At 38.0% G+C, this 24,888-nt stretch overlaps 1 protein-coding gene across 1 annotated transcript in view; it reads right to left on the bottom strand.

The window, feature by feature from the left end:
- The window catches only part of LOC106058299 (uncharacterized), an 86,909-nt gene that overhangs the window by 23,085 nt on the left and 38,936 nt on the right, over positions 1–24,888 (bottom strand). The window contains exon 2 of the mRNA XM_056023300.1: positions 1,770–1,916. Coding sequence (XP_055879275.1) covers positions 1,770–1,891 — 122 coding nt within the window. The 5' untranslated portion in view covers positions 1,892–1,916. The remainder of the gene's footprint in view (positions 1–1,769; positions 1,917–24,888) is intronic.

Genomic DNA, 24,888 nt, shown 5'->3' with positions numbered 1-24,888 from the left:
ATATAAATATATATATATATATATATATATATATATATATATATATATATATATATATATATATATATATATATATTTAGATAGAGCACTGATACATAAACTAAAGCCAGATATGACCCGCTGCACACAGGCTATAGTTTGTGTATCACTGATCTAGTGCATTGGATTTAGATCTGTGCCAAACATGGCGAGATGTTCACTTAACATATTTTCATTTTTTACACGAAAATGAAAGTAGACTATGAAAATGGGATTTACCCGTTTAGCCAACATATTCATATCTAATATATAATACTCTGAAAATGTTTTTTTTTTAATTATATTTTCTAGCGCATTTTTGTGGGTAAGACAATTTATATACACTACGGTCTCCACAGTGATCTAAGGAATATTCATGCCGAATTTTAATCAAGATTAAACCGGAAATGTGCCTTTATCTTTGTGTGATGCCCAAAATAATTCGGCCTGCTGACCTTATTAATTTCCGACACTCGTGTCGCGGGACACATTTACGAAATGATACTAAAACAAAATGAAATTGACCTGAAATTATTTGATTAAAAACGTAATTTAATTAATGGGATATTGGAAATTTGGGGGCGCGGTGGTCGAATGGCTAAGCGCTTGGCTTCCGAACCTGAGGTCCTGGGTTCGAATCTCGGTGAAAACTGGGGTTTTGAATTTCGGGATTTTTAGGACGCCCCTGAGTCCACCCAACTCTAATGGGTACCTGACTTTAAATTGGGAAAGGCTGTTGGTCGTTGTGCTGGCCACATAACACCCTGCTCGTTAACCGTTGGCCAAAATAAACAGATGACCTTAACATCATCTGCCCCATAGATCGCAGGGTCTGAAACGGAAAACTATTGGAAGTTAATTCATTTCTATACATCATATGTGAGCAAAATGTAGCTAGTTTAACAACCGATTCATTTTCCTGACGCCTCATAAATCCTACAATCTCTAAGCTTAGTTGGACAATCTTCTTTTTCACTGCTCAAACCAAGAATGCCGCCATATTTGTTTCATAATTCCGTTTCTAGGTTGTTGTTTTTGGAACAGCCAAATTTTCTGTATAAAACAAATATATTGGCTTATTATCATGCTCCACAAAAACTTAAAGATATATCCACTTTTCCTGGTAAATTTTACATTCATTCATTACTATTTCATAAACGCAAAAATGTTAAATGTCATGGTACCAATTCATCTGAGAAAAAGTGAGGTAGGTAGGTAAAGATACATTTTTCAACCTTTTTTTTTATGGATGGGGAATTTTCTACACTTTGTGCCGACGTTTTGGCGGATCTGGTAGAACCACGTCGCGGGCCAAATCTGGCCGCGGGCCGTATTTTGGGCATCACTTGGTTAAACAGTTTTGATTTCTATAAGTAACATACATTCATAGATATACATACATACATACATAGATATACATACATATATACATACATACATACACACATACATACATAGATAGATATACATACATAGATAGATATACATACATACATACATACATAAATATACATACATACATAGATATACATACATACATACATAGATATACATACATACATACATAGATATACATACATACATACATAGATATACATACATATATAGATATACATACATACATATATATATATAGATACATACATATACATACATAGATATACATACATACATACATACATACATATACATACATAGATATACATACTCCTTACAAAGTGTCTTATATATTAGATATATAGTAAACGTACGTGTAGTCCTGGTACGGGGTTTCCCTGGCCGGCCTCTCTAGGATGGGCAATGAATGTGTTTCACGTGCCTTCTTGTGAGAGCCCCTCAACTTAGCCACCGGCGTCATCCCGTCTCTTGTCATGGTGGAGAGGCAACAAGGGTTAGGCCTGGGGAGAACACATTGAAACTTGACTAATAAATATCGTTATTCATTAATTTTATATTTACTCTTGGAACTTTTGTCTTTCCGATTCATTTGAAAAAAAGTTGTATTTATCAAAACAGTGGGCGTTGTGATATAGTGTAGAAAGGAGGTTTGTGAGTTTGTATATGTGTTGCGGAAAAAAAAATGTGTGTTGTTAAACTGTGTATGTGTCGGTGTTTTTGAAGAATTCATAATTGTGGATATGTGTGCGTGTATGTGTAAAGAACAGGGAGTGTTGGAAGTGTGTGTGTGCTGTGTGTGTCATTAGTGTGTCTATTAAATGCTGAGTATGTGACGGGTCCATTTCCAGGCTCATAAAAATGTACAGAGTTATTGGATGATTGCATGAACTCTAAACGAATGCATGGCATACAGTTATAGTGTCAGTACGAGGGTGGCTGAACAAAACACAATACAGAAGCAATAGAAAAAAGTTAACAATTATTTCCCTTATTTTGAAATCAAACAAAATAATTAATCACCAAACTATTAATTAACTAATTGATTAATTTATTGATCGATTCATGTCTTGTCAGGTTTGATGATTAATTGTGCAAAGTTTAAATTTATCCGAGAATGGGAAATGGTAGAAAAACATGTTCAAATTTGTTACCAGGCAGACAGACAGACAGACAGACAGAGTTGATATAAGATTTGTAAATAAACATATTGACAGATTTTAAAACTGAACCACTTCTGACTTTCTGCTCCTCGGACTTAGAAAGTTTTTTGATCCCGATTATTATTGAATTCAAATTCTCTTCAGATTAAAACCAAGACTTTTCCCTTGATGGTCACAACTAATGCCAACAGGACCCTGTGAATACAGGTTGTTTTATTTATATTTTTTGTACTTGAGACACAACGAAGGTCTTCCTCCTGATGACTTCAGAGTTACGTCAGTAAAGAATAGAACACTGTTTGATAGTCTTTCATTGTTTAGTGAAAATACAAGTAACTGAAGTGAGACTTTGATTTCAGCAAGTTAAGACTTTATCTTAAAGTTATTTAAAAAAACATAAGTTAAATAACATACAATACAACGATTATATCAACTCCCTCCGTCTGTCTGTCTGTCTGTCAGTCTAGTACACATTTTGTACACGTAATTTCTTCCACTTTCTAATCTCAGATCACGTTGAAACTTTGCACAATTATTCATTGCCCCTAACAAAACACGAATAAATAAGAAAAACAAACTAAGTAATTAATTAATTAGTGGTATATAATTAATTTAGTTTGATGAAATCCTAAAGTAGCAAGCTTTTTGGTGCCTCCGGTGATGATAAAACTATGCATTTTTAGAACCAACATTTTTTGTTCTCTTTTTAGCACTCTTCAATGAAAGTGTCAATAAAGAGCAGATTACTGTGGATAACCTCAACGCACAGACCTATATATTCTAGGCCTATGCCTCTCAGTATGAACATCTATATTAAGATGTGATGACGCCTTAATGTTGTTTTTTTGTTGTTGACATCTGACTTAACGTTGGACGCTGACGTCGGTAACTTTAAATTAAGAGGGTCAACAATCTCCTACTCTCAGTGGAGTGCAGTTAACCTCTCTGTTGACCGCTTGAATTCGGGTTCGAGTTACACTTGTCTGAGTGGCGCGCCCCTCTCCCCACCAAGTCACTTAGCCTGACACATACAAATAAAAAAACGCCCACTCAGATCGGCTTCGAAGTTCGTGTCTTGTCTGCCACGGTACTCACCAGACAAAACTGTTTCTGAAAGGAATTGGGGGCAGGGACATCCTCTCTGACGACAAACACCTTTCATTGTCACTTCCGGTGAGGTCAAGAAAAAGAGTGAAGTCCCCCTTTCTCTTGTTCGCTACCAGAACTTCGTGTGTCAGGCTGTTGATAAAACACAGTCCAGCCTTCTCTCTCTCTCTCTCTCTCTCTCTCTCTCTCCACCCCCCCCCTCCCACAGAGATTTAAAAAAAAATTGTAACAAGAAATATCACGTCCTCTTTCGATGTTTTTAAATCACGGCTCTATGCTTTTGGGCAAATCTTGTTTGATCACTTAGATGGAGTCCGCCATCGATCAATATCGAACTGGTTCACCAAGGGGGACAATGGTATATACTTCATGTGTACAGTCCCCTGGAGATGGCTGGGCCCGGTGCTTTATGACGCTGAGTGATACATAGCCCCAAAACAAAAGCATCACACACAACAGATAGAAAGTTAATTCACTAGTGGTACCTCACTGGCAGGGACGGCCCTAAGAATTGAGGGGCTCTATGCGGAACGGATGGCGCGAGGCCCAGTTTGGTAGGAATAAGAATAATGTCTTAATTAAGATTTGTTAAAATTAGAAAATACTATCGTCTCTGCAATTAATTTAATTTTTATTAAATAAAAGCTGGCAATGCCGTTTTTTTTTTCATCACGCGTATGATATGCATCCTAAAATGACAATTTTATCTATTTTTCAGAAGATTTTTATACATTTTCAGGAGATTTTTAATTTCAGTAGATTTCCAGAACTTTTTCGTATATTTCACACTTACAAGAGATTTCCAGGAGCCCTTGGAAAATCAGGGAAGCCGCGGAAACCCTGTCCTTATATATAGTTATAATGTTTTAATTTAATAATTTACACCTCGAATTAGTGCGGGGCCTATGAAAGTGCGGGGCTCACTGCGACCGCATAGGTTGCATTGACCTAAGTCCGGCCCTGCTAACAGGTTTAAAGGGATGTAGTGCCAAGGTGGTAGTGCTCCTGGCAGATGGTTGATATTCTTGGGTTCCAAAACCGTTGTTTTATCGTTATTAGAGACCAACATTTCCTGGCGAGCATGCAGAACTTAAGGCTAGTAACAAACAAAAAGACTTAAAAAAAGATAATGTAAGGGAAAATACTTGCCTTAAGTATTTCATCTCTCAATACTGTAAGATTTATCTGCCTTTTCTATATCATCAGAATTTATCAATTATCACAAAGTAATTAACTAATTGGTATTTTGTTTTATGTATTCGTGTGTTGTCACATCGACACTGTACTATTTGTTCAAAGTTTCAAATTGATATGAAAATCGGAAAAGGGAGAAATAGCAAGTACCAGATTTCTACCAGACAGACAGACAGACAGAGTTGATAAAAGCTTTGCAATAAAAACCATGATAGAGGAGTCTTCGCAATTTTCTTAGAGCTTTTCTTATTTCACTTTCTTCTTACGGGTATGTTCTATGTGCAAAGAACGCAAAGAAGACACCGGTGTCCTAGCCCAATAACTCCACAGTGAATTCTTCAGTTTGCGCCATAACATATAGTACCTTAATTTATTACCTACTGTTGTAAATGTGGTTTAAAGGTGACCGTTATATTAATTTGATCCCTCAATTTCCCTGATGTTTAGTTACTTTAGTTAAAAGATGCGGTGCGAATATGTCATGAATGTATTGACCTAATTAGGAAGGACGTCAGATTGATCGCAAACACTTGACTGCCCATCACCATTTTTTTTTTCTTTCTTGTATGTGCAATGTAGTTTTATAAAGTGTTAAAGTTCCCTCTTAATAGAGCTAGATTGACTGCTTGATTTATGTTACTAATTTGCTTTTATGGTATATTCTAACATTATCAGTCATCATCAAAGAAAGAGTCTATCAAATTAAAACCCCTTATTAGGGAATCAACACCCAGTGATCAACTACTAACAATCAGTATGTGCTATGATGTGCTATGATGTGCTTTGGTGTGCTACGATTGCCTTTTTGGGACGGTCGGAGCTTATAACTAATTGGAACCTAGCAGTACTCGTCTTTATTGGATCGATCAGCGAATCTATCTCATCAATCACATAGAACTACGCAGAGCTCACAAGGAGTACCTCTAGGTCACAGCTGGACTTCCACTGTCCACAGCTTCGAGTAATTTAGTTATTAGTACACGGGAAGGGATGAGATTGGACCAATTATGAATACCTGCTGGTCACCAGGATGTTAGCCAGAAGGAAGAAGGAAATAACTGTATTAAAAAAAAAGCTTTCTTACACGAAATGGAAAGTAGAGCGACATGACCGGCCAGTTACTAGTCCTAAAAGGGACATTATTATCATTCTATTTTTGTATAACAGGTCTCTAGCAGTGGCGCAGCAAGGTTCCCACTAGTATCAAATGTATGAATTTGACATTGGGCACCCTGGGATAATTGGAGCGTGACTGAAACAAATTAAATTAAATTAAATTAAATGTAAGTTGTAAAACATCTTGAATTTGATTATATTTTTTAAGCAACGCACTTGTTCCATCCAAATCTAGATATTACTAATATGCTTACTTGACTCCTGATAACGGATGTGATTTATCTTCATTTCACTGTGATTCTTTTTGGATTTAGTCATTTTAAAAATAAATATTTTTGTATTTTCTAAGAAAGTGGATGTGTTACTGGACACACAAAAGAATCCTTATTTTGCTTCCTCTGCTTCCTCTTCTCAACAACATCAAATACAACATCTACATTTAGATCCAACGATAGACTCAATGAGTGGGGGAGATAATCGACGATAATTGAAAACGCTAAGACCAGCAGAGCTCACATTCAGTCATCGCGTGCTTGGACTAAACTTGTATTTTGTATGCAAGCAGGGGCGAATTGGGTGTCAAAATTGGCCCGGACACTACTATACCATCCGGCCCATCATTTGTATATCATTTGATATTTTGCCTGTCCTGAAAATCATTATGTTAAGTTTGATAAGGTACCCCTTAGATATCTTGCGATCTATGGGGCAGATGATGTAAATGTCATCTGTTTTTCTGTAGCCCACTGATTACGAGGGTGTCATGTGGCCAGGACAACGACCAACCACCTTCACTTTTCCCCAACTAATGTCAAGTTCCCATTTGAGCTGGGTGGATCCCGAAATTAAAAATCTCAGTCTTCACGAAGATTTCAACCCGCGACTCCTCGGTTCATAAGCCAAGCTCTTCTACTCAGCTATCGAGCTTCTTGTCAATGGTTGTAGCTTATTACATTATTTCGGATAATGTGTTCGATTTAATTAGTATTACACTGTCGAGTCTGTAAAAGAATTTTTTTTTCAACACGACGCTCAAATAGTCATTTTTTATAAAACAATATTATAAAACCTTTAACACGTATTGTATAGGCAACCATGCAGCAATTTCGGTGGCCCTACAGGCCCATTTGGGTACCGGACCATCGGACATTTGCCCGAATGCCCATATAGCCAGTCCGCCTCTGTCAGCAAGCAAACAAACAATGAGTGGGCGCATAGGATCTCATGTTTTAATTCATAATGTTAGTAACACATTTATATATATTTTTTTTTACAACTCGGGATAGCTTCCCGACAGAAGAAGAGAAGGAGAAGGCTTCAATGCTGCCTTTATGCACTCTGCCGAACACAAATTGAGCTATATTTCTAATTTCTAAAATCATAATCCTCATCGAGATTCGAACTCGACTCCCCTAAGTAACAGAGCGGCTCATAACCTTAGGCCACACATGACAAGCTCGTGGTGGTATGCCCTTTGTCAGGGCGTCGGCATGTCGCAATGCAGACTGACCTACATTCACGCTCAATCAATGACAGTTTTCCCAGTGTCAATGTGCCACACGGCAGTGACAGAGGCCTGTGACATAGATTTACAATTTTTACACCGAGGCGAACCAAAATAAAAAGGTTTCTTCCAAATGGCCGGTGCGCGAGGCAGCTCACACAACACCCGAGGGCTGAGTATCGATCCTGCCGCCCTTTTCAAAGTCAAGCAAAGCCAAGGCTTATAATACATATATTTTTAAAACTATGCTTACCTTTGTAACAGGATGCTCTACCCTTAAAATAAAAATGTAAACAAGAATCTGCCTGGAAATGACTCTTCACTGGCTGACTACGACATGGCGCGAGTGTTAATTGTTTGACATGATGAGATGACTAACACTGGTAACTACTTAATGTGGAACAGTTATGTGAATTACAAGTCAACGGATTAGTCTACATTAGTAGTGGCGAAATATGCGGGTCTACGTAGTCAGAGGAAATACTCGACTCAGAGTTAGTCTTTGAACACGAAGAAATTACCTTATTATTATCATGTTAAAATGAAACTAATATTCACTCACTGACACTGTCAGAGTCGAGCTTCGTTAAAGGAAAACAATATTCATTGTAGTCTCCCTTAACAGCGTCCATTGAGGAATTTTATGATGAAGTGGTAGGCCTGCAGCAGTACTGCCCTTTGACGAATAATAAGGATCCTGTTAGAAATGCTCAGGGCTTCGAATGTGTCTGCTAGGTCATTTGTTATTATCCCCTCGGTTAATATAACAAAAGTGTGTATTGTTACTATAGATAGCTTCCATAATCGCTTTATCTCTTTTTTTATTCTGTTCTTTTTTTTCAATTTCAGTTTCCTTATTATTATTATTGTTATTATTGTTTACAAGTGAGGTGCAATTAAAACATTTTACGGGATGTACATTCTCAGTAATGTGTATTGTCGTAAAATTCAGTTTTGTGTGGATGCATGCAGGCTTGGACTTTGGGGCCCTGAGAAAAGTTCCTGTTATTACAAATTGAGAGTGGCACGGCAAACTGCCACCAATGCAGCTAAGTGTTCTTTAGGGGCACCTTGAGATCGCCCATTTGTGACCAACCGTTAACCATTGCCTGTATTACTTAGGAGACTAGCTACATTCACGAGACATCATTGGCATTAGGTCTTCAACTAAATACGTTTTTAAACTTATAAAAAGTAAAGGTAGAAAGGTGATCTTGCATCATACATATGTAATCTTACTTCTGTACAGCCACTGACTATAATTACCATTGACGAGACACCATGGGAGTCAGTGATTCTCCCTCGATTTACTTTATTGTCAAGGCGAAGGAACATAAAACACACAAAATGATGCCTCAAGAGACGACTTTAGCAATCTTGACTTCATATATCGTTTTACAGAAGCAAAGGTGTATCCCTTTGTTGAAGAATTGCATGGCACCCTTGGCCTCTATACATCCCTAAATTCTGGTCTGCTGGAGGGAGCGACTGAGCGGGAGAGTCAGGTAATACTGAGAGTCAGGTAATACTGAGAGTCAGGTAATACTGAGAGTCAGGTAATACTGAGAGTCAGGTAATACTGAGAGTCAGGTAGTACTATCAACCAATCAGCTGAACGTGGATCTGGTAAAAGAAATCATTCATCTAAGCTACTAATGAAACAATCATATCTTCACAATACTGAGGGTAAAAGGGCTACTGTGCTCAACCTTTTTCCTGTGAAGCCCTTCCGCCAGATAAAAACAACAACATCTGAGCACCCTCCTCCATTAAATATCTGGGAGGATGGAGGTGAGCAGTAAAAGGATTAATAATCATTTATTCCTAGGGTCAATTGAGTAATATTGCGCAATTACTGTGTTGAAAGAAAACGAAGTCCTTATGAGATTAAGTTTTTAGATCTTACTAAATCACTATGTATCTTGTTGTCCAAAGCTTTCGATTTTTTTTCCCTTTGACCTCATCATTCTTTAAAACTCACTGCCCAGAATAAAGAACACGGACCATTGATAAGTAACAAGTTGGAATAACTGTCCGGTATCTGCTATTTTTACTATTTTGTAACACATTTATTTCAGCCATTTTTTACAAAGCTTATATCGACTCACTCTGTTTACCTGTCTGTCTGTTTATCTGTCTGTCTGTTAGACTGGTAAGAGTTCGAACCTGTTTTTTTCTCCATTTTCCATTCTCGGATCAAGTTAAAACCTTGGACGAGTATTCATTGAACCGCACAGGACATGAATCAATAAAAAAAATTAACCAATTAGTTGTTGATTAATTATTCTGTTTGATACCGAAATAAGGGGAATAAATACTTAATGAGATATGTGGATATATATATGGATTTATTCCCCTTTGTTTGTTTTAACACGATTTTCTCCCACTTCACATTCGTGAATTAAGTTGAAATTTTGAATAATAATTCATAGACGAAAAAAGTAACCAATTATTTAATCATTTAGTTCTTATTAATTAGTTTTCATTATAAAGCACAAAGTGTGCTATACCCTGTAATTTTTTAGATTAATTGCAGTAATTAGCAGTTATTTCCCTTAAATAAGCTTTGTTTCTAAAAAAAAAGTTTTTTTTTTATTGCTTGTTTAAAAATATGGTTAAACTTATCAAGGCTTTTAAAGAGAGATAATCCTTTTGAATCGATTCTTATCCGGCTTTCGTGGTTTCCATTTTTCTAAATCTTTTAAAGATATGTCTTTTCTCATGGGTCTTCACAAATTTTTTTTTCTCCTGAAATTTTTCAGCTTGATATCAGACCATATTAAGATAGTAAATAGAAGATAACAAAAACAATTAATCCATATTCGTTTCTTGGTATAAAGTAGGATTTTAATACGAAATGTCTAGGCTTTTGAAATAATCGTAATGTCACAAAAGAAAATGGAACTGGGATCGAAAGTCTGAGAGCTCGGGGACTGGATCTTGTCATTAGATAATCAACAACCAGAATAAGAAAAGTAAGTCCCCCTTCCCCACCTCCCAACACCACTGAGTCACTGAAGCATTTCCTCAGTGACAATTGGATTCATCAATTTTTTTATTCTATGTTTATATTTGTTTCAAAACGGAAAACGATTAGGTGGTTAGGTCATTGATTTGAAGGTTAGGTCTTTAAGTAGGTCACCCTGGTGGAGCTACGCAAACAGTTTGTTTTAACCATGACTTCAAAGCTGTCACAGATGTGACATTGCAGTATTTTTAATGTAGTTTTTTTTAAAGAACATATTCTGACTCCTGAGACTGTCCTATCTGATTAAAACTGAGACTCTCCGCTTCTTCAAAGTTATCTTGCTGGAAATACTGCAAAGTAAACAAAGGTAAGAAAACATGTCATGTCAGAACAGACTTCAGTGAGCTCAGGAGGAGTGTATGGTACCCTTAATATTATTCGGTCCAGAGGCGTCGAAAGGGCAGGCGCCACCCGATGTGATAAACTAAATACTCCTTCATAAATTATATTTCCCAATTCAGATGATTCAATATCTTGATGATAACAAATGTAATTATCTACATTTTTGGGCTGGTACATAAGTTAAAAATGTGAGATTTTAAAAAAAAAATGTATTTCCTTTTTTTCATATCACCCATTGAAAATTGTGCAGACCGCACCCCTAATACCCCCCTAGCGACGCCACTGTTTTGAACACGTATCAAATTTCAATGTATATATTAGTTATTATACAAAACATATTTCTTTCGTATTTTGACTACGTCTTATACTATAGGAAAGTTTTCTGGGGTTCAAGGCTGTAATGGAATACAGGAAAACAGAAATTCAGATCACGTAACGGGAGAACTATGAATTGTTGAATAAGCCCACTCCCCACCCACCTCCCCTTCCACACAAGACTGTCGCCTCTGCTCCTCAGTTGTACAAACACTGAAACAAAAGTGAGCGCCCTGTTAGACACGTGCCTCTAAATGTCATCTTAAATGTCACATTGACTATCGTCATCTTAATGCCACCTGGACTAGCATCTCTAAGTCTCCTCGGTAATGAGCTTACGTTTGGAGAGCAGACGTCTCATACAAATACGAAGGCGAGATCAATGTGAGAAGGGGAGAAGGGGGTGTAAGGGAGGAGAGGGGGGGGGTGGTGTCGTGTGGGAGCTAAGGTGACTTCATCTGACTCCGTGAGTAAACAAATTAGTCGTCTTCTCGTTATGTACTCACGGTATTGTCGTCTTTCTGTTTTTCAAGCAAATAGCGGAATTCAAAAGCGGAGGAAATGAAAAGATTTTTGTGTTCAAACCTCAAAGATACTTGCACTGCGCATGGCATAACTCACAACCTAGTTGAAGATACTTGCACTGCGCATGGCATAACTCACGACCTAGTTGAAGATACTTGCACTGCGCATGGCATAACTCACGACCTAGTTGAAGATACTTGCACTGCGCATGGCATAACTCACGACCTAGTTGAAGATACTTGACATTAAGCATGAAACAACTCACGACCTAGTTGAAGATACTTGACATTAAGCATGAAACAACTCACGACCTAGTTGAAGATACTTGACATTAAGCATGAAACAACTCACGACCTAGTTGAAGATACTTGACATTAAGCATGAAACAACTCACGACCTAGTTGAAGATACTTGACATTAAGCATGAAACAACTCACGATCTTGGTGATTACTGAGCTTGTTGTTGGTACACACAAACAATAGTTTCCTTTGGGTCCATTTTTTTGGCCATATTTTTTCTTCCCATATTTTCGGACAGAATGTCCTAAAAGATTTAGTTATATGCAAGCCGCCCTGTTTTAAAAATTCTGACTGTATGTTATCAAATTCAGGCGACTTGCCACCTTTATATGATCTTATTGCTTCCACTACTTCTAACATCGGAGCCTCGCCAAAATCTCCTCTGGCGTAAGATGTTTTGTTGATTAGACTGTAGTTGGGATTTATCTCAAAGTTATATATATTTTGCCCACCTTCAAAGCACACCTGCTTCTTCAGTCAGAAGAGTTCCATCAAAAAGAAATACACTCACATTACCACATTTAACTCTTTCTCTTCGTAATTATTTACTACTTTCTAGTAGAATCAACGTTGGTATCGTCAGTTAGGAGAGAAAGAGTTAAAGGAACTTTTTGAAGTGTCTAAGGAAAATCGAAAAACTCTTGGAAGACAACGGCCACCCGCTCCATCAGAACTACGTCTGGTCGTCGCGAAGTGGGCGACTGCTGTCAATCAAAACAAGAACGGAGTGGTACAAAAACTCGTTCGTACTCGGTCAGACTATATCAACTCCACTCGTTGATCAGGAAACGTGAATAGGACCAAGATGCCAGTGTGTCTGTTGTATTTATGTGTATGTTTCTGTTGTGTTGTCTTTATATGAGAAAAGAGTCCTTGTAATCACAACAAATTTCCAATAAGGATCAATAAAGCAGTCTTAGTCTTATTCTTAGTCTTAGTCTTAGTCTCAGTCTTAGTCTTAGTCTTAGTCTTAGTCTTGTTTTCAATCACTGTAGTTTTAGTTTGTCTTGTGTTGGTTAAAGCTTTGAATGTTTCGGATGCTTCCTTACTATTGCCAACTTTCAAGCTACTATCGATTATAATGCTCTGGTCACTGATCCATTTTTGATTTCCTGACTTCATTTGTATCCGTATTTCATTTATGTTTGAACTGTAATCTTCTTTCAGCATTGAATTAACCGTCTGTTTCTTTTTTTAGTTCCCTTCATGCGTCACATAAGTCAAGGATGTCATCTGTGACCCATGGCTTAATTAAAGCTTGGCATGCGCTGCCTTGAGCAAACTGCTGAATCTCTGAAAAAGTAACACCTAATGAGGTGTCCAAAAAAGGTTCGAGATAAATCCCTTTTGTGAAGCTTTGATCCGGGTAAGGATTTCATCCCGTGGCCAGGATGAAGGATTGCCTCTTCACCGACCCTTCAGTCGGAAGGGCCCCATCAATAGATGATCATTTAATTACATCCGTTTGTTCATGGATGACGGTACTTTGAGCTAATGCAACGGGTTCACTCATCCCATGCGAGGCCGGAGGCAGACCCTACGAGGAGAACGTTTTTATTCCAATAATGTACAATTACGCTGGGGAACGTTGCAATGAATGCGGAAGGTTAGCAAGCCTTTCTCACATCCCTATCACTTGCAAGTACACTCGCTAGAGCATAACTGTGGTAGGTCACTGGGAGTCATGTTTGCTCTCGTTCTTAGGCTTTCCGCTTTCCCCGGGCGGACGATTCCATGGAGGCGCCACGCTGAGGCGACGGGAGCTTTTCCTCGGAAAAAAAAATTACACCAGCCTCCAAGTAAAATTGAAGCTGCATTCTTCGCTACTGGTCTCTGTACTCTGTACTCTCTGTAGTCTCTGTACTCTATAGTTGTGAAACTTGAACACTGAGGCTGAAAGAAGAATTGAAACCATCGGGAGAGAATGCTGGGTATCAGATGCCAGGAAAGGAATAAAAATGAGTTTGTACTGTTACGATTGAATACTCTGGCTGGCATTAAAGGAAGAACTCCTCAATAATGTGAAGGGACGAAAGCTGAGCTGATTCCGTCATATCGATGACATGACTCACTGTCAAAAGTCATCCTTTAAGGAACAGTGGAGGGAGCACAAGAAAGGGGTGTCCGAAAAAGAAAAGCTCGCTGGACAACGCGAAAATAATGGACCGGCCTCTCTCTTGATATCGTACTAAAAAAAAAAAAAAGGAGCTGATGGGAAAAAAAAACAGCAGCCCATAGGACAACAAGGGACAGATGAGACATTTTACTACATATAGTGGTATGTACACATTGCTAATTGCAATATTGAGGATGTAAGATTGTTATGTTGTTTTTCAAGAACAGATTTTTAATTATTTTTTTTTTTGTGTAAATCTCAAGGATGGGTTCCTATATCTGAGTGTTAAATGTGTATAGGAGGCCTCGGGGCAGAGTTTTTATGATGGCACCTACACTTTTTTAAAAGCTTACAAAATCCACTTTTTAACACTTGGCAATAAACATACTGATATCAAATCATATTTCAGAAAAAAAGAAATAGAATACTTTACAATTGTATCAAATTCTACTACTGTCAAAAAAAAAATGGACACAATTATTTAATATGTAATTTTTGTAAAAAAAAATATGTATATTTTGTATGTTTTTGTGTTTTGTGGAGGCCCTCGGGCAGTAGCCCCCCCGTGCCCTCCCTTAAATCCGGCCCTGAATATATATATATATGTATATGTGTTTTATAAAATATGTTCAATCCTTGTTCTCGCAAAAGCTTGTCCTCTGAATATTTTATGTTTTAGTTTGTCATATCAGAATTATAGTAGCCATCCCAAAGGTGCCATAAAAGTGTTAATAGATCCAACAATCTTCACCATCAAATTCCAACGGAAACATTGTCCACAAGCACATTAGATTGCTAAATAAATAGTTTCAACATGGTTCTGATGACGAAAAGGGCCTGCATCTCGAACTAGATTAACAAACAATTAAACAGCTTTTGAAACTCTAAAGAAACATTGCTTCCTGGTCGTGTTGTTAGGGCTCTGAACTGTCGTCTAAATGATCCCAGAATCGAACCTTGCTCACTGCCACTGCGGGTGGTTTGGGGCCAGTTTGGGCTCGGGTGTAATAATCTTCAATTCTGCATTAACATCCAAAATACGTTAAACAAATGAACAGCGCTATACTAATTGAAGTTTCACAATACAAGGCAATTAGAAAAACAGGAAAATTGCTCAAATAAATATACTATCAAGTAATTTTAAAGTAGCCTACTATAGAATTAAGTAATTTAAGTGTCGAAGACTCGTACATAATGCTACATGTACAAGTTCTGTGCAGGTGACACCCAACCATCTTACACTACATACAAATCAATAACAATCTAGAGCCTCCCCTCGAGCGTTGCACGACCAGACGATCAAATTATGTATAATGCCCTTAGTAATTATGCTAAAAGAGCAGAAGTGAGTTTTTTTTAAGGCATTAAATTAAATAAGCAAAAAAAAAAAAAAATCAAAATCGCTCCATAAGCTAGGTATAAGCTTCTTCATATAAGAACACATGAGAGAGAATACTACACCAATAAGACAAGACACAATCCCTATACCAATAAGACAAAAATAATCCCTATACCAAATAGGATACTGGAATGACATGGCAGCAGATGAAGAAAGCTGCTCAGAACCGAGTTCGGTGGAGAGGTGTGGTTGCGGCCCTATGCTCCCCTGGGAGTACACAGGATTAAGTAAGTAAGTATACCAAATAGACAAAATACAATCACTATGCCAATAAGAAAAAAATACAATCACTAAACCAATAATCAAATTTTAATCACTATAAAAATGAGACAAAATACAATCACTACATTAATACGACAAAACACAATACAGTTTAACGTCTTCACGATTCTAAATACCCGAAACACCCAGAGTATATTACGACCGGAAATCTCAAAATATGGTAAAATTTTGTTTCTCTAATTTCTTTTTATTTAAAAAAAAAAGTTTGGTTATCGAAAATGGCGTATTTTCGATTTGAAAAAGTCTTTACTTGATTTTAAACAAAACAAGGTAATTCTAAACAAATAGATTATATATATAATGGAAGATAAATATCTTTTTGATGTATCAGGTATCCAGAATACCGCAATATTGATACGTAGTGATAAGCTAAGTATTTTAATAAACCTTATAATAATTATTATTTTTTTGCTTTTAAGCACTGTTAAGCATGGGCGTAGCCAGAATTTTTTTTCGGGGGGGGGGGGGGTTTGGGGGAGGGATTTCCCCCCCCCCCCGACCCCCCCCCCCCCCAATGTATTTAAGTGTGTGCCTACATAATCTTTATTACATTCTGACCCTTCATTCTTTCGGAAGACGATTAATGTGCCCTAGAATAGGTTCTTCCATGAGTTAGTGGAAAAATTGTAGATTCCCCGTCATTACTAGCAATGGGGTCTGGGGGAGCGCTAGGTTGTCCCCCAACGCGGGGCGAAGCCCCGCCGCTAAGCACTATTTCTGATATTGAAAGCCAACAAAATGCATATTCTGAGGTATCTACAGTGCATTTTCCTGCTATTAAAAATTTCTATTTTAAAATCCTAAAGTGCTATTCTTACTGACTTAGATCCTCCCGCGCCGTTCGGCGCATTTGCCGTCAAGCTGTTTCCATAAAATTGTAGACTCCCCGACATTACTAGCAAGGGGGTCTGGGGGAGCGCTAGGAGCTCCCTAGCGCGGGGCGAAGCCCCGCCGCCAAGCACTATTTCTGGTATTGAAAGCCAACAAAATGCATATTCTGAGGTATCTACACTGCATTTTCCTGCTATTAAAAAGTTTTATTTTAAAAACCTAATGTGCTATTCTTACTGACTTAGACCCTCCCGCGCCGTTCGGCGCATTTGCCGTCAAGCTGTTTCCATAAAAATCTGTCACTGGTAATGTCTGAAGCCTCTTCCCACCTGCCATGAGGACCTCCATGAATGAGTGGCGTCAAGTTGTACTAGGATATCATTGCAACTCTTCTTATGCGTAATTCATTTTGTCAGAGAACATGTCCCGCAAACCTCATGCGTCGCTCTCTCACAATCTTACTAAGGGGTCGACTACCAGTTCGGCATAGGATTTCCTTGATTTAGACCCGATCTCTATAACTGACTGCTAAAATCTGTCTTAGCCATCTTTGTTGAGCCACATTTAGTGTTTTTCAATTTCGGCAGATGACTATTCACTGCAGTTTATTAATGGAGCCTTGCCACTGGTAAAATGTGTAACCTCTCTTGAATACGCTCTTGGAATTAAGTGACTGTAGTTTGCTTTAGATTTTATATCGAAAAGAGAAGTTTTATCGTCAAAATAATCTGTTGGGGGTTTTCCACCTCAAAATGCTCTGTAGGGGGATCTTAAACTCAAAACCATCTGGAGGGGTTTTAAACTTTTAAAAAAAGCCATCTGTAGAAGAGGGGTTTAAACTCAAAACCCCCGATTGGATTGGCTACGCTCAAATAATTTTAGTGTGTAATTTGCTTTTTTTTTTATATTGAAGAGGTATTTTTAACATCAAACCCCTCTGAATGGGGGTTTAAACTCAAAACCCCTTTTGGCAACGCTCATAGCATTTTGAGTGCGTAATTTGCTTTTTTTTCTTACACTGAAGATGTATTTTTAAGCCTCAAACCCCGCTGAAGTGAGATTTACGCTCATAACATATTGAGTGCGTAATTAGCTTTTTTTTTATGTCGAAGAGGGGATTTATCGTAAATTTTAGAGGTGATTTTAAAATCAAAATCTTTCTTAACTGTGCTCTTGGAATTTGGGGATTTTCGTTTTCATTTTTTTTTGTTTTGTTTTATATTTTTAACTGCAAAAACCCCAGGTAGGGGGTTTAAAACTCAAAACCCCTGGTAGGGGTTTTTAAACTCGAACCCCTCTGGTAGGGGTTTTAAACTCGACCCCCCCCCCCTGGAAGGGTTTTTTTAAAACTCGAACCCCCCCTGGTAGGGGGTTTTAAACTCAAAACCAGTGTGGTAGGGGGTTTTAAACTCAAAACCCCTTTGGTTGTGCTGGGGCAAGTGATGGTTTAGTATTAAAATCTCATCTAAAATAAACAAAATCAAAGCAAAAAAACAATCACTAAATTCCGATTCCCCCCCCCCCCCGGTGTGAATTTCATTTCGGGGGGGGGGGGGGGTGAACCCCCAAACCCCCCCCCCCTGGCTACGCCCATGCTGTTAAGTCAAATATCTTAACTCTGTCCCATTTAGCAAGATATGTATATCATTTTTATTATTTTGTTGCCAACTGTGAGCTCTCAAAATGGCGTCCTTGACATTGCTTATTTCGACTATTTAATCTTCAGGCTACATTATATCGCCTTCACATTTCTTCATTCCGCAATCTCTTCTTTTTCTGTCTTACTAAATTGGATTGCTTACAGAATGTAAAGTTATAAAAAGTTACAACTTACCAAAGTGAGGGTGAATCTTGATAGTCAAAACATTCTACAACTTACCAAAGTGAGGGTGAATCTTGCTAGTCAAAACATTCTACAACTTACCAAAGTGAGGGTGAATCTTGCTAGTCAAAACATTCTACAACTTACCAAAGTGAGGGTGAATCTTGCTAGTCAAAACATTCTACAACTTACCAAAGTGAGGGTGAATCTTGCTAGTCAAAACATTCTACAACTTACCAAAGTGTGGGTGAATCTTGCTAGTCAAAACATTCTACAACTTACCAAAGTGAGGGTGAATCTTGCTAGTCAAAACATTCTACAACTTACCAAAGTGAGGGTGAATCTTGATAGTCAAAACATTCTACAACTTACCAAAGTGAGGATGAATCTTGCTAGTCAAAACTTTCTACAACTTACCAAAGTGAGGGTGAATCTTGCTAGTGAAAACATTCTACAACTTACCAAAGTGAGGGTGAATCTTGCTAGTCAAAACATTCTACAACTTACCAAAGTGAGGGTGAATCTTGCTAGTCAAAACATTCTACAACGTACCAAAGTGAGGGTGAATCTTGCTAGTCAAAACATTCTACAACTTACCAAAGTGAGGGTGAATCTTGCTAGTCAAAACATTCTACAACTTACCAAAGTGAGGGTGAATCTTGCTAGTCAAAACATTCTACAACGTACCAAAGTGAGGGTGAATCTTGATAGTCAAAACATTCTACAACTTACCAAAGTGAGGGTGAATCTTGATAGTCAAAACATTCTACAACTTACCAAAGTGAGGGTGAATCTTGCTAGTCAAAACATTCTACAACTTACCAAAGTGAGGGTGAATCTTGCTAGTCAAAACATTCTAAAACTTACCAAAGTGAGGGTGAATCTTGCTAGTCAAAACATTCTACAACGTACCAAAGTGAGGGTGAATCTTGATAGTCAAAACATTCTACAACTTACCAAAGTGAGGGTGAATCTTGCTAGTCAAAACATTCTACAACTTACCAAAGTGAGGGTGAATGTTGCTAGTCAAAACATTCTACAACTTACCAAAGTGAGGGTGAATCTTGCTAGTCAAAACATTCTACAACTTACCAAAGTGAGGGTGAATCTTGATAGTCAAAACATTCTACAACTTACCAAAGTGAGGGTGAATCTTGCTAGTCAAAACTTTCTACAACTTACCAAAGTGAGGGTGAATCTTGCTAGTCAAAACATTCTACAACTTACCAAAGTGAGGGTGAATCTTGCTAGTCAAAACATTCTACAACTTACCAAAGTGAGGGTGAATCTTGCTAGTCAAAACATTCTACAACTTACCAAAGTGAGGGTGAATCTTGCTAGTCAAAACATTCTACAACGTACCAAAGTGAGGGTGAATCTTGATAGTCAAAACATTCTACAACTTACCAAAGTGAGGGTGAATCTTGATAGTCAAAACATTCTACAACTTACCAAAGTGAGGGTGAATCTTGCTAGTCAAAACATTCTACAACTTACCAAAGTGAGGGTGAATCTTGATAGTCAAAACATTCTACAACTTACCAAAGTGAGGGTGAATCTTGCTAGTCAAAACATTCTACAACTTACCAAAGTGAGGGTGAATCTTGCTAGTCAAAACATTCTACAACGTACCAAAGTGAGGGTGAATCTTGATAGTCAAAACATTCTACAACTTACCAAAGTGAGGGTGAATCTTGATAGTCAAAACATTCTACAACTTACCAAAGTGAGGGTGAATCTTGCTAGTCAAAACATTCTACAACTTACCAAAGTGAGGGTGAATCTTGATAGTCAAAACATTCTACAACTTACCAAAGTGGGTGTGAGTCTTGCTAGTCAAAACATTCTACAACTTACCAAAGTGAGGGTGAATCTTGCTAGTCAAAACATTCTACAACTTACCAAAGTGAGGGTGAATCTTGCTAATCAAAACATTCTACAACTTACCAAAGTGAGGGTGAATCTTGATAGTCAAAACATTCTACAACTTACCAAAGTGAATCTTGCTAGTCAAAACATTCTACAACTTACCAAAGTGAGGGTGAATCTTGCTAGTCAAAACATTCTACAACTTACCAAAGTGAGGGTGAATCTTGCTAGTCAAAACATTCTACAACTTACCAAAGTGAGGGTGAATCTTGATAGTCAAAACATTCTACAACTTACCAAAGTGAGGGTGAATCTTGCTAGTCAAAACATTCTACAACTTACCAAAGTGAGGGTGAATCTTGCTAGTCAAAACATTCTACAACTTACCAAAGTGAGGGTGAATCTTGCTAGTCAAAACATTCTACAACTTACCAAAGTGAGGGTGAATCTTGCTAGTCAAAACATTCTACAACTTACCAAAGTGAGGGTGAATCTTGATAGTCAAAACATTCTACAACTTACCAAAGTGAGGGTGAATCTTGCTAGTGAAAACATTCTACAACTTACCAAAGTGAGGGTGAATCTTGCTAGTCAAAACATTCTACAACTTACCAAAGTGAGGGTGAATCTTGATATTCAAAACATTCTACAACTTACCAAAGTGAGGGTGAATCTTGCTAGTCAAAACATTCTACAACTTACCAAAGTGAGGGTGAATCTTGCTAGTCAAAACATTCCACAACTTACCAAAGTGAGGGTGAATCTTGCTAGTCAAAACATTCTACAACTTACCAAAGTGAGGGTGAATCTTGATAGTCAAAACATTCTACAACTTACCAAAGTGAGGGTGAATCTTGCTAGTCAAAACATTCTACAACATACCAAAGTGAGGGTGAATCTTGCTAGTCAAAACATTCTACAACTTACCAAAGTGAGGGTGAATGTTGCTAGTCAAAACATTGCAATAACAATCTTATTTTACGACCTACCAAAGTGTGAATTTCGCTAGTAAGTGCAACTGATCATCCTCTGACATTCTCCAAAACCTCCGTGCCACGAAATGAACATCAATAGTCTTTGTTTCAACCCAAAATATTGTCACAGATACACATTTAGTGAACGTAATTGAGACAGAAGAGATGGTTCTCGTGTATGTTTTCCCAGTCTGATAGTTTAAGACAAGAATCGCAAACTTTGACTGACAATTCTTGCCTTCCGATTCTCCCCTTTTTGGTATCGATTATTTGAAGCTTTAATAATAGTCGCAGTAGTCGGTCTTTACATCAAATCTTTTACCCCAACGATTCCTTGTTATTAACACACACTCGTTGGCTTTGTGATATACATACACCAACGCTGTCACACACACACACGCACACAATTAAAGAACAAATACAGCCCAATTATAGTTTTGGATAATAACAGCCTTTTTTTTTTTAAAGTTTCCTTGTATTTCAGCTTAGAACTGCAGCCAGGCAAGGCGATAGGAGACACCCTTCGATCTTGTCACAACAAAAGAAGCCGCCATCATTCCCTGCTCACTTCTTTTTTTTTTATTTAAGTGTGCAATCAATCTATAATGTCTCTCAAAAACATGGCCACAGGAAGTACGTCACAATCTATAAATACCAGAACGAGGTTGCGATGCAGACGACAGAAAAAAAAGTTTCTTTTTTCATATTTTTGTTTTTTAGATTGAATGTCTGAATTTATTTTAAAATCAGTTTCCACTCATAGAAATTTTTTCTATCAGTTTGTTTCGCTGGCAAAACTTTAAATTACTCAAAATACAGGCACATTATTAAAATAAATTGAATAATTGCAAAGGATGAAGTAATGTTACATTTGACAACAAAAAACAATGTTATTCATAGTAGACTGCATTCTCCTTTATACCTTTTAATGAACACGCTACAGAATGAGGAAAACGTTCATTTCAAAGAAATCTTGTTGACATAGGGAGACATAGGGAGACGTTGGTGACATAGGGAGACATAGGGAGACGTTGGTGACATAGGGAGACGTTGGTGATATAGGGAGACGTTGGTGACATAGGGAGACATAGGGAGACGTTGGTGACATAGGGAGACATAGGGAGACGTTGGTGACATAGGGAGACGTTGGTGACATAGGGAGACGTTGGGGATATAGGGAGACGTTGGTGACATAGGGAGACGTTGGTGACATAGGGAGACATAGGGAGACGTTGGTGATATAGGGAGACGTTGGTGACATAGGGAGACGTTGGTGACATAGTTAGACGTTGGTGATATAGGGAGACGATGGTGACATAGGGAGACATAGGGAGACGTTGGTGATATAGGGAGACGTTGGTTATATAGGGAGACGTTGGTGATAAAGGGAGACGTTGGTGATATAGGGAGACGTTGGTGATATAGGGAGACGTTGGTGATATAGGGAGACGTTGGTGATATACGGAGACGTTGGTGATATAGGGAGACGTTGGTGATGTAGGGAGACGTTGGTGATATAGGGAGACGTTGGTGATATAAGGAGACGTTGGTGACATAGGGAGACGTTGGTGATATAAGGAGACGTTGGTGAAAAAGGGAGACGTTGGTGACATAGGGAGACGTTGGTGACATAGGGAGACGTTGGTGACATAGGGAGACGTTGGTGACATAGGGAGACATAGGGAGACGTTGGTGACATAGGGAGACATAGGGAGACGTTGGTGACATAGGGAGACATAGGGAGACGTTGGTGACATAGGGGGACGTTGGTGATATAGGGAGACGTTGGTGATATAGGGAGACGTTAGTGATTTAGGGAGACGTTGGTGACATAGGGAGACATAGGGAGACGTTGGGGACATAGGGAGACGTTGGTGATATTGGGAGACGTTGGTGATATAGGGAGACGTTGGTGACATAGGGAGACGTTGGTGATATAGGGAGACGTTGGTGATATAGGGAGACGTTGGTGACATAGGGAGACGTTGGTGACATAGGGAGACGTTGGTGATATAGGGAGACGTTGGTGATATAGGGAGACGTTGGTGATATAGGGAGACGTTGGTGATATAGGGAGACGTTGGTGATATAGGGAGACGTTGGTGACATAGGGAGACGTTGGTGACATAGGGAGACGTTGGTGACATAGGGAGACGTTGGTGATATAGGGAGACGTTGGTGACATAGGGAGACGTTGGTGACATAGGGAGACGTTGGTGATATAGGGAGACGTTGGTGATATAGGGAGACGTTGGTGATATAGGGAGACGTTGGTGATATAGGGAGACGTAGGTGACATAGGGAGACATTGGTGGGCCAAATATCAAACCAATGCTGTCACTATTTGAACGCGTCAAACAAGTTTTTAAAAAATGCAAACTACAAATTTTTTTAGAAAGTGAAAGATAATTCCAAGGACTTTGCTTAATTTTAAGTATGACGTCATGTTAGAACTCTCTTTCGTGAAATGGTTCTAAATTTACTAATTGTTTTTTAACACAGGGATCAACTTTTGCATCCTTACAATACAGGCCAGACATCTCTATAAAAAACAAGGGCTAGACTTTTCTATGAGAAACAAGGGCTAGACTTTTCTATGAGAAACAAAGGTTAGACTTTTCTATGAGAAACAAGGGCTAGACTTTTCTATGAGAAACAAGGGCTAGACTTTTCTATGAGAAACAAAGGTTAGACTTTTCTATGAGAAACAAGGGCTAGACTTTTCTATGAGAAACAAAGGTTAGACTTTTCTATGAGAAACAAGGGCTAGACTTTTCTATGAGAAACAAAGGTTAGACTTTTCTATGAGAAACCAGGGCTAGACTTTTCTATGAGAAACAAAGGTTAGACTTTTCTATGAGAAACAAGGGCTAGACTTTTCTATGAGAAACAAGGGCTAGACTTTTCTATGAGAAACAAGGGCTAGACTTTTCTATGAGAAACAAAGGTTAGACTTTTCTATGAGAAACAAGGGCTAGACTTTTCTATGAGAAACAAGGGCTAGACTTTTCTATGAGAAACAAGGGCTAGACTTTTCTATGAGAAACAAAGGTTAGACTTTTCTATGAGAAACAAGGGCTAGACTTTTCTATGAGAAACAAGGGCTAGACTTTTCTATGAGAAACAAAGGTTAGACTTTCATTTAAACACTTTTCGCTCATAAAATTTTAGACAAAAAATCACATTGGTGTCACAGTTTAGTTTTCAGGTTATTTTTGAAAAACTATCAACGAATTGACTGATCATTTTGATATTTGATTTTAGGCTACTTTTGTCTTCATTAGATGTGACAAAATATGTAGGTTAAAGAAGGGTCTGAGTAGAAACTAGAAGTACTGCACGCTTCCTTAATATTCAGACTGGAATACAACACCTTGATATATAAGCATTATTTTATTCTTAACATGCTCAGGCTGGAATAACCTGCCCAGTGTGCAGCCGAAAATTCCTGAGCAAAGCCTTCAGCCCCCTGGATGACAAAGTGGTCATCATCGAACCATTATGGACGAACTATATATATATATATATATATATATATATATATATATATATATATATATATATATATATATATATATATATATATAT

The sequence above is a fragment of the Biomphalaria glabrata genome, chromosome 3 (assembly GCF_947242115.1).
Source record: "Biomphalaria glabrata chromosome 3, xgBioGlab47.1, whole genome shotgun sequence".
NCBI classification, from domain to species: Eukaryota; Metazoa; Mollusca; class Gastropoda; family Planorbidae; genus Biomphalaria; species Biomphalaria glabrata.
The sequence above is the reverse complement of the archived record's forward strand: the minus strand, read 5'-3'. Positions and strand labels throughout refer to the sequence as shown.